Source organism: Curcuma longa, unplaced genomic scaffold (genome assembly GCF_044706935.1).
Source record: "Curcuma longa cultivar G26 ecotype Majalengka, Jawa Barat unplaced genomic scaffold, ITB_CL_G26_1.1 contig_20602, whole genome shotgun sequence".
Taxonomy (NCBI): domain Eukaryota; kingdom Viridiplantae; phylum Streptophyta; class Magnoliopsida; order Zingiberales; family Zingiberaceae; genus Curcuma; species Curcuma longa.
In genome coordinates, this window is record NW_027431424.1 from 1 (window position 1) to 12716 (window position 12716).

At 36.2% G+C, this 12716-nt stretch overlaps 1 protein-coding gene across 2 annotated transcripts; it reads left to right on the forward strand.

Annotated features, from left to right (window-relative positions):
• Positions 1-10996: 10996 nt before the first annotated feature.
• Positions 10997-12716, forward strand: LOC141817460 (uncharacterized). Of its 2 annotated transcripts, none has more exons than XM_074705099.1 (7): positions 10997-11248; positions 11377-11448; positions 11538-11602; positions 11938-12064; positions 12149-12229; positions 12294-12395; positions 12478-12716. In XM_074705099.1, exons 1-7 carry the CDS (start codon positions 11093-11095, stop codon positions 12550-12552), a joined length of 678 nt encoding a protein of 225 aa, XP_074561200.1. In that variant the 5' UTR covers positions 10997-11092; the 3' UTR covers positions 12553-12716. The 2 variants fall into 2 exon arrangements, with proteins under 2 accessions (XP_074561200.1, XP_074561201.1); XM_074705100.1 differs by having other exon boundaries at positions 11001-11248; positions 12303-12395.

Genomic DNA, 12716 nt, shown 5'->3' on the forward strand with positions numbered 1-12716 from the left:
AACATCGATATATCGTTGAGTATCAGAACAAAAACCCACATGCTGCATGTTCCTCATTCCATTCGCCCTTATCGATTTAGGCTGACGTGGCATGGAGTTACAGGATTATGATTAGCTATATACGTTAAATCAAGTGAGTTGTCACAGCACAATAGTGATGATAACCCAAAGAGGAAAGTCACGTGAGTTTAGAGAACTCTCATCGTCATTTGGTTTAGCTTGTTGAAGGGTGAGTATTTTTACCTCTTTCAAAATGTGTGGGCTAATAATTTTCATTTCCCATCTCATGGAATACTCTTCTCGCTCCATTTAGCCCAAGTGTGATCTAACGAAGTTAACCTAGTGTGCAGATAGTATGACAAGGAAGTCTTAATTGGTAAGTAAGGAAAGTCCTAATTGAATGTTAGGCAAACAAAAATCTTAGTTGGTCAGTTGGATCAAACTAGGTAAGACAAATCTTAACAGATCGAGGATATCAGACGGCTAAGTCTGGATGGTTCAAGGACGAACATCTAGTAGAAATGACTTGATGGGTCAGAGAGGATCGGAGATCAAGTCGGGAAGTCCTAAGGGTCAAGCGATCGAATACTGAGCAGGATGCTCAAACGGGTCTGGAGGACCAAGGTTTGGCAAGGTAAGCTTCTAAAGTGGAGTGGTTCTTCCGAAAGGAAGAAGGATGAGTAATTTTTACGAGGATATCCTTAGGTGTCGATCCGACTAGGGATTCACATGAATTTTGATGTCGAGATTGAGCAATTTACTATCAGAAACAACTTGGTTTTGTAGGACCGCTAGATTGATTTGTAGAGCAAATGCTGAGCTATCAGCCCAATTATCCCAAGTGTTAATGTGGCATCCGATGTGGTCTGGATCAGTCTCAAATGGCTGGCATGGCATGGGATAAAGACCACCTTGCTGACGTGGTGAAGAGAAAGAGTTTGACTCGCTGATGTGGTAGAGGGGATAAAGACTACAGTAGTGACATGGCAGAAGATCCTCATTGACAGGCTGACATGGCCATAGCGGATTGAAGAAGGGTCAGATTGGTAGATCAATTCAAGGGATCAATACACCGATCAAGAAGATCAAGATCTGAATCTCAAGGTGATCGGTATACCGATCAGGGGGATCGATAAACCGATCAGGTCCTATAAAAAAGGCTCGACAGAAGCCTCGATAAAAACTTTCAAGTGCTCCTACTTTCATCTTGCTCTAAATCTCTGATGTTATGACGAATTGCTACTCCGACAACCTTGCCTTACTCTGAATCTATTATTCTTGGTCTAATCATCTTGCTTATTTATTGTCTTTTGTACCTCTACTTTAAAGGAATGGTAAGCTTGTTACCATTCTATATCTTTGTAAGGATGAGTCTGTTTTTTCGTTAAGAAGGAGATTAATAGTGGATTGCCTATCAAAGTGATCAAGGATCACGAACCTTAGAGTAGCAGCTTGAGGCTATAAACCAAGTAAAAAAGAAAACTATCTCTAGTGTGTGTTTGCTTTTAATTTCGCTGATTATCTTTGATAAACATAAAATAAGATTTCAAAAATGTGAAAAAGTGATATGTGATATGTTGGTGCAAGAAGCACTAGGTCTGCCGCTAGCGTTTCGATGTTTGACAATATACATAGGTCTGGTCAGTTTAACCAAGGGTCGATCTAAACATGACCTAATATTTGGATGTGAGTGAAGTCTAGTAAAGTTAGTTTGACCAGAAGATTAGTGAGAAGTCTTTGTCAGTTATACCAGGCAAGAAGAAGTCCTAGTTAAGGCTAGGCAAGGAAAGTCCTAGTTGAGGCTAGGCAAAGTAAGTTCTAGTTGAGGCTAGGCAAAGACAAGTCCTGGTTTAGAAGATCAGGCAGAAGTCATAGCAAGATCAAGTGCACCAGGTGCAAGTCCAGGCAGGTCAGGAGGACCGAAAGTATGACAGAAATCTAGGCAGGTCAGGAGGACCGGATGCGTGGTGGAAGTCTAGGCGGTCAGGTGGATCGGTATGCCTAGCAGCAAATCCTAGGGGCTGAGGATCAAGGCTAAGCGAAAGTCCAACAAGTCTGGAGGACTTGGTTGGAAGGTAAATTCTCTCGAGTGGAGTGGGTAAGGGTGTGTTCCTTGTATGGGAATAGTATGCGTTAGTCTAACCCAGGATTTCACTGAAAATCCGAAGTTAGACCTACAGGGTAAGACTTAGGTTGCTTGCGTGTTTGTATGCTTGTCTTGCAGGAACCAAGAGCTGAAAGCAAGATGGAGAAAGCATAAGTGAACAAACAGAGACATCCGAACCAAGTCCGAGGTCAACTCAGGTTAAACCTGAGTCAACTAGATCCAGGTGCCCTAAAGATTTCCAAGCGCCTGGACAGTCCAGGTGCCTCTATTTTGCTTCCAGGTACCTCTATCGAGAAGACTCAACCCGGATAAGATCGAGAAGATTGGATCGGATCAGATCTTATCCAGGCGCCCGGATAAGGCTTCTAAGTGCCCGGAAGGGGCTATATAAGGAGACTGAATGTGCACAACAAGAAATAACTTCTCCAAGCCATCCTCTTTCTCTAGTGGTGTTGCTGAACGCGAACGGGGTCAGGCTCTTGCAATCGGGGAAAATTCAGGAGGAGAGCGCGGCGCTCAAGACTTCCAGATCGGCTTCAACACAATTGCTTGGTTATTTCTTTCTATCTTACTTTGTGTTTTAATTTATATATTTTTTGGGTTGTAAGATGGGGTTCTCGACCTCCGAACAAGATTTGAAAAAGAGACCACTAGTGGACGGGTGCCTCCCATACATAGACCTTGGACGTACTAATCCTGGGGGATTAGGAAACAAGTAAATCTGCGTGTCTCTGCATATGTTTCTAATATCCGCTTCCAAGTATTTCTGATAGAATGAAAATGAACGAATGACGAAGACGCGCTATTCACCCCCCTCTAGCACATCCCACAGATCCTACACGATATTCATCTCCTTTAGTGCTTCTTGATCCTACAATTGGTATCAGAGCAGAGTCGTTCTGAATTGGTGCAACTGCTGTTGGAGCAAAATTTGTTCGCTTTATTTTTATTTTGTTTATTCTTTCCTCTCGCACTCTTAATCCAAGACCAAGTCTTGGTATATTCATTTCAGTTTTTATGCTAGATTTTTGCTAAATGATCAATCAAGAAGGCTACAACGTTGTTCACCCCCTCTATTTAGTGGTGATGATTTCATCTATTGAAAGGGGAAAATGGAATATTTCTTGAAGACCCACATAGAAGTATAGATCGACATCCAAACCAGATCCAACATTCTAGTCAATGAACAAGGAGAACCTCTCGGATACAATAAATGGACGAGGGATCTCAAAAAGCAAATAGAGGTTGATGCAAAAGCAATACAGATCTTTCAATGCAGACTCACAAAAGAAGAACTAAACTAAGTTGAGCCATTCATTAGTGCAAAAGATCTATGGGAGAAGTTGATCGAACTGCACGAAGGAACCATTGACACAAAGGTAATGAAATACAACCCATATGTGAATAAGTTAACTAATGTTAAAATGCAGGATTACGAATCATCTTCAGAGGAATTGAACATGGAAGAACCCAGTCAAGCAAGGTTCTTGGCATTAGTGACAAAGCACAAGTGGATGAGCTCGAGTGCAAGATAGCTAGAGTTCGAGGCCGAGTTCAAGTCGAGCCACAGTCCCGTATCCATTTTTGAATGTTTGAATCCTATTGTAAGTTCTAGCTTAGCAGATAAATTGTATAATATAATAGATATCTAATATGTAAATTAGCTAAGTCTAATATCTGAGTCAAGTCACTCTAAAAGGAGGTAGAACTCCTTAACAAGAAGACTAATCCAAGTGCCTCAATTGAACATATTCAAAATGGAACTTCAACTCAAGTCCAACAACATGAGGAAGAAAATTCTACTTTGAAAACTCAAGTTGAGGACCTTAAAGGTTCATTAGAATAGTTCATCTCGGGCTCCAAGTTCCTTAACATGATACTTGGAACTCAAATGACTGTATATAAGTGATTTAGACTCGGATACAAGGCTAAGGACTGGTACAGATCATAGTTATCATTAGTTAATTGAAATAGTAAACCTAGAGTCCAAGCATGAGTTCCTGAGTCTAACTTGATTAATCAAGTTAGACCGATCCAATATTAGATCTCCAAGGATCAGATTCATTATATGAATATACCCTATCAAGGTCATGATCTAGGGGGAGCCAATAGAAAAATTATTTTCATAATTATATAAAATACATGATTGTATGATTTACCACTTTTATTATGCATACTTAGTTTGTTGCTTAAATTAGAATGGTTAGCTAGAAAAGATTTCACCTAACCTTAGTAACATAACATTGGAAGGGATTGGAATGATAGTAAGTTAGGGAAGCTTGGTCGAAGCATGTCTAGGTGAATCATGAGCATTCTATCTAATGCAATCGGCCTAATGAAACTAGCTGAAACTACCCAAGTTCAACATGAGCCAGTTAGACTAAGACTTAGTACTAAGTTTCTTGGTCAGATTATTTTGGAAAAGCTTTGTCTTAGCTATGTGGTTACTTTAATGATGCCCAATGTGACTCATCATAACCTGAAAGCTTATCCTAAAAATATCAGTTTGACGAATTCAAAGTTAAGTCTGAATCTAATACAAGGTCAGATAACCCTTTTAGATTCACAACTATTTTTAAATCAAGTAAATCGAAAACACATCTCGCAAAACCTATAGAACTAATATGTTCGATAATATAGAATGAGTGAGATGCTAAGTTAATTTACATAATTAAATTTAACTTAATTAATCTAAATCTTAAATAATCTAAATTTAAACTTAATTGATCAAATAATTTAAATTGAATTAATCTAAACTCTAATTCAAACCAAATTTAAAACTCTAATGTAAATAATTCAAACCTAATTAAAAACTCCAACTTAAATAATTCAAACTTAATTAAAAACTCTAATTTAAATAATCTAATTTCAATCAAATTATTCAAATAACAAATTAAGCAAACAATCCTTAATTAACTGGTTCAAATTTTATCATTAATAATTTAGATTTAATTAACCATGATCAAGTCTAGCTGAATTTAGATCAACTATTTAACTCCTCACTCAAGCAACTTAGAAACTAAGTCAACACCTAATCAAACTAACTATACTAGGATGTTACATTTAGATTTATAAAAGAGCTAACCCACTATGTGGAATTAATAATACTTAATTTTTCAAAATCTATCTAGTAATTTAAAATGACTAAGATCAAAATTAGACTTGAACAAATTCAAATCTTTAAAATTCAAGTCTAACTGACCAAATATTGGGTGACCTAACTCTAGATGTTAAATCCAATTCAACCCAATCATCTTAAAACGTCAAATCTGAACCTAGAACAATAAATAAAACACAACATAATTCTAATTGAGTGATAACAATAAAAACTAGCCTAATTCAATTAGAATCAAGTCTGGGATCTAGTACCACCACTAAATAATAAAGTTCCTTTAGTAGCTAAAGGTAGGAGGTCTAGATTACAATAAAACCTAAGAAGTAATAACCAAACTTAAGCCCATTAAGATGGCTCAAATAAATAAATCACCAAGTGCTTGAACACTTAAATCACTCTAACCAAGTAGCATTGAGTAAAAATGAGTATCTAGAGCTTGTTATGATAGACTAGGATCACACTTAATTTCAAAAGGGTTTAAACTAAAACAAATTAACAAGACTTTATATGTTAAAATTGCATGCATCCATACCTTAAATATAAATTGATTTGGGCTAACAAACACTATTTTCCTAAAAGATGTTATAATCCTAATAAGGTAGAAATTAACTTTATTCAAGTAAATTATGCATATTCAATTACCCATCATGCATGCTTGAACTATAAGGACCCACTTAAGTTTGCTTAAGTTTTAACTTCCTAATCTCAAATACTGCAAGTATTAATAAGTTTTCTTGGGTGTTCAATTTTTGATATACACATTGCTTAAGTCCTTTTAAATCATGCTTTTCATTTTATTACTCAAAAATATTATTTACAATGTTAAATTCTCAAAAATTAGTGTGGAAATATTTTTGTTTGTATTTTTGAAAAAATTTCAAACTTCAAAATGTTGTTGAAAACCCTTTTTTAAAATTTACTTTCAAATATTTTTGAGATAATTCCTTTTGAAAATATTTGAAATTCATTTTGAAAATATAATTTCTAAACTTAAAACATTATTGAAAATACTTTTGAAAACTTATGTTTAAAACTTTAAATTTTTTTGAAAATTCTCTTGAATTGTTTTTAGAATGGTTGACAAACACATTTTCCCTAAATATTTTTGACAAATAAACATATTTAAGAACTTTGAAAAATTCCTATTAAAACATATGTTAAAGACTTGAAAACTTACTTTTAAAATCGACTTTTGACATCAATCTTGCCTTAATTTTGAAATTTGTTTTGGCTGGGCGGGTTTAACTCCCAGTTGATTTTTTATGTATGTTAAGGGGGGGGGGGGGGGGGGTAGGGAGGTTGAAAAGTTAAGTTTTTCAAAAACTCCAAAGTATTTTTCAAGGGGAGAGATTTTTAAAAACTAATTGTTTTTTAACTGTGTTTTACATGTTTATTTAACTTTAAATTAGGTTATCATAATTAAAAGGGGGATATTGTTGATATATAACATAACAGATAATCAAACCTATAGGTTTAGAAGACGATAAATTAAAGTTCAATGTTAAGATTGTTTGTGATATAGTGAAGTCAACCAAGTGTGTAGGTAGCAAGATAGGGAAGTCCTAATTGAAGGTTAGGCAGACAAAAGCCCTAATTGGTTAGTTGGACTAGACTAGGCAAGATAAGTCTTAACAGATCGAAGTCACCAAGCGGCTAAGTTTAGATGGTTTGGTAGATTGAACATCTAGCGGGCAGGACTTGATGGGTTAGAGAGGATCAAAGATCAAGTGGGGAAGTCCTGGAGGTTAAGTGATTGAATGCTAAGGAGGAAGCTCAGATAAGTTTGGAAAAATAAGGTTTGGCAAGGTAAGCTCCTGGAGTAAAGTTGAGTGGTTCTTCCGAAAAGAACAATAGGTAAGGATGAGCCATTTTTACAAGGAAATCCTTAGGCATCAATCCAACTAAGAAATTCACATGAATTCCAATGTCGAGATCAGATAATTTACTATCAGAAACAACTTGGATTCCATATTTATCTATGACTAACTTATTTTTGCAAGACCGGTAAACTGATCAGCCAGATTGGTAGACCAAAAAGGTTCAATAGACCGATCAGTCTGTTCAGTAGACTGAATGCCGAGTTGTTAGCCTAGTTGTCCTAAGTGTTGACGTGACATCTGATGTGGATTGGATCAATCTTGAATGACTGACGTGGCACCGGATAAGGACCACCCTACTGATGTGGTGAAGAGATAGAGTTTGACTTGTTGATGTGGCAGAAGGGATAAAGAATGCGGCACTGACATGGCAAAAGATCCTTATCGACAGGATCGGATGATGTGGCCATAGTGGATTTGTAGATTGATCCAGGGGATCAATAACATCGATTAAGCAAATTGTGATCTAAATCCCAAGGCGATCGATATACCGATCAAGGTGATCGGTATACCGATCAAGTCCTATAAAAGAAGGCTCGACAGAAGTCTCAATAAAAAACTTCCAAGTGCTCCTACTTTCATCTTGCTCTAAATCTCCGACGTTACAACGAATTGCTACTCCAACAACCTTGCCTTACTCTGCATCTATTATTGTTGGCATAATCGTGTTGTTTATTTATTGTCTTTTGTACCTCTACTTTAAAGCAATAGTAAGTTTGTTACCATTCCATATCTTTGTAAAGACGAGTCTCCTTCTTTGTTAAGAAGGAGATTAATAGTGGATGCCCATCGAAACGATCAAGGATAGCGGGTCTTAAAGTAATAACCTGAGATTGTAAACTAAGTAAAAAAAGAAAATTATCTTTACTATGTGTTTGTTTTTAATTCCACTTCTTCTCTTTGATAAACATAAAAGAAATTTTCAAAAATGTGGAAAATCAACCGGCGTTATTCAACCCCTCTATAGCGCTTCTTGATCCTACATTCTTTTCCTTGCTTTCTCTTAATGTTACTTGCTTTCTTTTTTATTCAATTGCTCAGGAATAGTACTAAATGCTTCTCTTGTTTGTTTGCCTTCTTATTTTGGATAGATATTTGTTGTTTTTTTGCCCAATTAGTTGACTAGAAATTCCCTAGTCTATTGATCTCATATCTACTTCAATTTGGACAGACTGCACTTACATCTACACAACTAACTAGCTCCTTAATATATACCTGAGTTGATTTTATCTTCCATCCAATCGACTAATCTATTATAACTCATAGGTCATTGTATGGCTCCTGCCATACTTCATCAAATCAATGGTCTTTCAACTTTTCTATGGTGACATCGTTCGTTTGAATTTGACTACCAAGAATGATCTTGGCTCGGTTGACTTCTATTCAATTGGCTTGTGAATAAAAATATTTTTTTTGCTTGGCAAATCAACCTGAGTTGACTTAACTTTCAATTGAATTTAAATGATTGCTGATCAATTTATTTTATCATAATCAATTGGTCCACAAATATAAGTATTATTTTGTTGTCCAATTGACCTAAGTTGTCAATTGAATCCTATCTTTAACTAATTGAATCATCAACTTTGACTAACTTTAAGGTTGAATCCTTACCTAAGTCAAGTCTAAAAAAAACAATCAAAGTATATGTTACTTATAGACACTTGTCTCCCTCAAACTTTTCAACTAAGAGGCCTCACCTTTAGAACTTTATCATCTTGTTAAGCAAGTTTGCCTTTGTCCACTTCTTGTACTAAAAGACTTGCCTTTGAAACTTTCTCATATACCTTCTTGTGTTAGTAACCTCTTGATTGATTAAGACTTTTACTTGTCTAATCTTAAGTCTTAGTCCACCTTGATCCATTAGAATTTTCATTTGCCTAACTTTAGCTTAATTTGATACTATTCTGTAAAAAAAAAAGGTGAAATCCGCCGTCCCAGTGGCCCTACATGGTCGGCTCCATGACCATCTATGAGGAGGTAAATCGAGAAACTGTAGTTGGCCACGACGGAGGAGGGTATTGCTTGACTTCACCAAGATTCGAATTCTTGTTCTCTTCTGCAAGTCTGCTCCATCGTAAAGCTTAATCCAATACTAACACATATTGAACATTTTCCTTATCAACATTTGATGGGTTTTTTCACCATCAATATTTGTTATTGGAACTTCTCAATTATCAAATATCTAATCAACTTACTCTCATATCTAACATGAATCTGATAAATGTTACGTTAAGATTTCAATTAACATTATATTTTTAATTTTTTAAAATTATTTTTACTTTTTAGTTAAACTCAATCATCTGTGTCCAACCGAGCTCAATCGATTCATATACCTACTCTTGACGTAATTTCAACTCATCTCAAATATTTCTGTTTGTTACAGATAAATAATTTAAAGGTCACACTCCAAATAATTTAAAACCAAAAATTTCAACCGATATTGTTGTCCAGATTCATCTCCATTAAGCCTATTTAATAATATATATAGCTTCAGAGTTTAGTGTAATGGTAGAATGATTAGGCATTTGAAATTTTGTCCAGCCTACCTCAATAATTATCAAACAAACTCGAATCATGAAGAACTAGCTAGCTAGAATAACATTTATTGCAAGTGAAAATAATTATTTAATTTTAATGAATAAACAAATAAAATAGCCGTTATTAATTTACTTATTTTTGATTGTGACATTGCCGTAATTTATTTATTTTGCTGAGGAAGAATTACAGCTGTCAAACAGATCAATTTATAATGGGGCAGATCAATCTAATAAAAATTCATCATATAGTGGGACGGAGTGGGTCGACCAACCAATTTGATAGGTTAAAAAATTTCCAATCCAATCCAACCCAAGATAAGTTGCAAGTTAGGCGAGTCAATCCACGAGCCTATCAAAAAATAAAATAAATATTAAAAATTTTTAACTTAGATTGCAATTTAAATTGATCAAATTGAAATTTTTAAATTTGAATTGTGATTTAAACAAATCAAACCTACTAATCCATTGAATTTTCTACTCTAATTTTAAAATTTAAAATAAATAAATAAACTTTCTGCGGACCAACTCAAATAGAGTTGTCAAATGGGTCAACCCATGGCGGAGCGGGCCAACCCGTTAGAAAATCATCATATGGCGGGGCAGGGCGGATCGACCTACCAACTTAGCGGGTTAGAAAATTTTTAATCCAACCTAACTTAAGGCGAGTCGTGGGTTAGACGGGTCAATCCACGGGCCTATCAAAAAATAAAAAATATAAAAAAATATTAAAATTTTTATATTTGAATTGTAGTTTAAATGGGTCAAGTTGAAGATTTTAAGTTTGGATTGCGGTTTAGACGAGTCAAGCCCACTAATTCATTGAATTTTCTCCTTTAATTTTAAATTTTAAAGAAAAAAAATAAATTTTCTCAACCCACGAGCCAACCCACGCGGGTCGCGGGCCAACCCATGCGGGTCGCGGGCTTAGGTGGGTCGATCAACCTGAACCCACTTTAAAATGAATTGATAAAATTTCAATCCAACCCATTTAAATTATTCGACAGGGTGGGTCAACTCAACAACCCTAATCCAAATTGACGACTCTAAACTCAAACTTGTCGCGGACCAATCCACGCAGGTCATAGGCCTAGGCGAGTCAATCCATTTGAACCTATCTTTAAATGGGTTGATAAAATTTCAATTCAATCCATTTAAATTATTTAACGGGTGGATCAATCCGATAAGTCCAATCTAAATGGACTATACCAAGAATCTACAGGACAAACTTAATGGATATTTGCTGTCATAAATCAAAAGTTTATTGGTCAACTTCTTCGCCTACCACGTACTCCAAAGGTAGGAGAAACCGTGTCCCTCTCCCCATGAGTTGGACTCCTCCTCAGCTTAATGGATAGATACTGTATCCCTTCCTCATTCCTACTTCCTTTCCCTATTTAACAAGTTAGAAGGTGAGGGATGAAGCAAACCAAGAGGAAGAGGAGCGGAATTGTGAGTCATGCAAGAAACCAGATTGCTTATGGCCAATGAAAAGGCACCTCCTCCTCCTCCTCCTCCTTCTTCTTCCACCCATCTCTGTAAAATCTGCCATGAAGAGGAGGATGAAAGCTCCACAAGCATGGAATCCCCATGCGCCTGCTCCGGAACTCTCAAGGTGGCAACTCCTTTGCTGGTTTAATTTCCATCTATCTTCATTGTTTGATTCCCTTTCTCAGTTTCCGATGAAGTTGCATGCGATTCTTGTTTGGCTGCGAGACTAATTCGAGGCTGCCCTCGTTCCAGTTTGCTCACAGAGAGTGCGTGCAGCGGTGGTGCGACGAGAAAGGAAGCAATGTTTGTGAAATCTGCCGTCAGGTTTGATTCTGTCATGTTCTTCACATAAATTTCTCTTCCAATGAAGACCTACCAGAACCGAATTCTCAACGCCATACCTTTTTTGACAGGTATTTGAACCAGGGTACACCTTTTCTGAAAAGAAGGCAATGGTGGATGTGGTGGTGACCATCAGGTAGCTTCAACTTCCTAGCTAGGCTTGATTAATTCCTTAACAAACACTCATTATCAACAGTAATTTAGTTGTGCTTTCATTTCATGGGCCCTTATGAGTTGCCAAATGCTACTGGATTTTGTACTCTTGCAGTAATTGAAAAAGATGAGTAGATAACAGACCACACAACCACCAACTTGCATGATACTGACCCTAGAGCCAGCATATCAAATTTCGTTTGCTTCTGTTTTTCCATATATATTATCAAATCCAATTCATGGATTTTGATGTCCATATATTCGGAAATCTGATAGATATTTCTTCCCTTAATTATCAATTTAATTATTGATTACCAGGCTAAGTCATGATGCTGAAAGCCATGGTTTCAATGATGAAAACAGTGCTGAAACTGGCCATAATCATGCAGAGTGCTCCACTTCATCGCAAAGAGGTGCCATTGTCTGCCGGTCTGTGGCAATCATGGTGAACATATTTTACATAAACATCTCAAATTGTGTCACTAGCTAGAAAACTAAAGCATGATCTTACTGTTTGATTCTTGTGCAGTTTACAGTTATGTTGCTAGCAAGGCATTTCTTTGCTGTGATGCTGTTGGGATCTGGGCAATATGCATTTGGCATTCTCACTGTGAGTAGATGAATTTGGTTGAGTCCAAGTTAAATCTCTCGGCTTCATCTCAACAAAGTTTTAGTTTGATCAGGTGTTTGCCCTCAGAGCTTGTGGAATCATAATTCCCTTTTACATGGTCATGAGGTTGATAGCAGTAGTTCAAAGAGCACAACTACAACATCGAGTAAGAAATAATAAAATTAAAAGATATGAAAACTTATTTATTGAAGTTACTAACTGGAACATGTTATTTATTTGTTTGGCAGAGAGTTCGTGCGAACAGTGATGGAAGGGACGAACAAACAGTGTTACAGCATCCCATCCAGATCAGTGCATCATAGAGTTCTCCATATTCTTGTTGTTTCTTTGTTTCCTCTTATATTTGTTTCTTCTTTGATTCATTGAAGTTAGCAGGATTCTGCTAAATCCACGATATGTACTGTTGAAAGGGATCTCCTCATGTGTTCAATAAAGGAAAAGTGAAAACATACTGTAAGAAATTAAA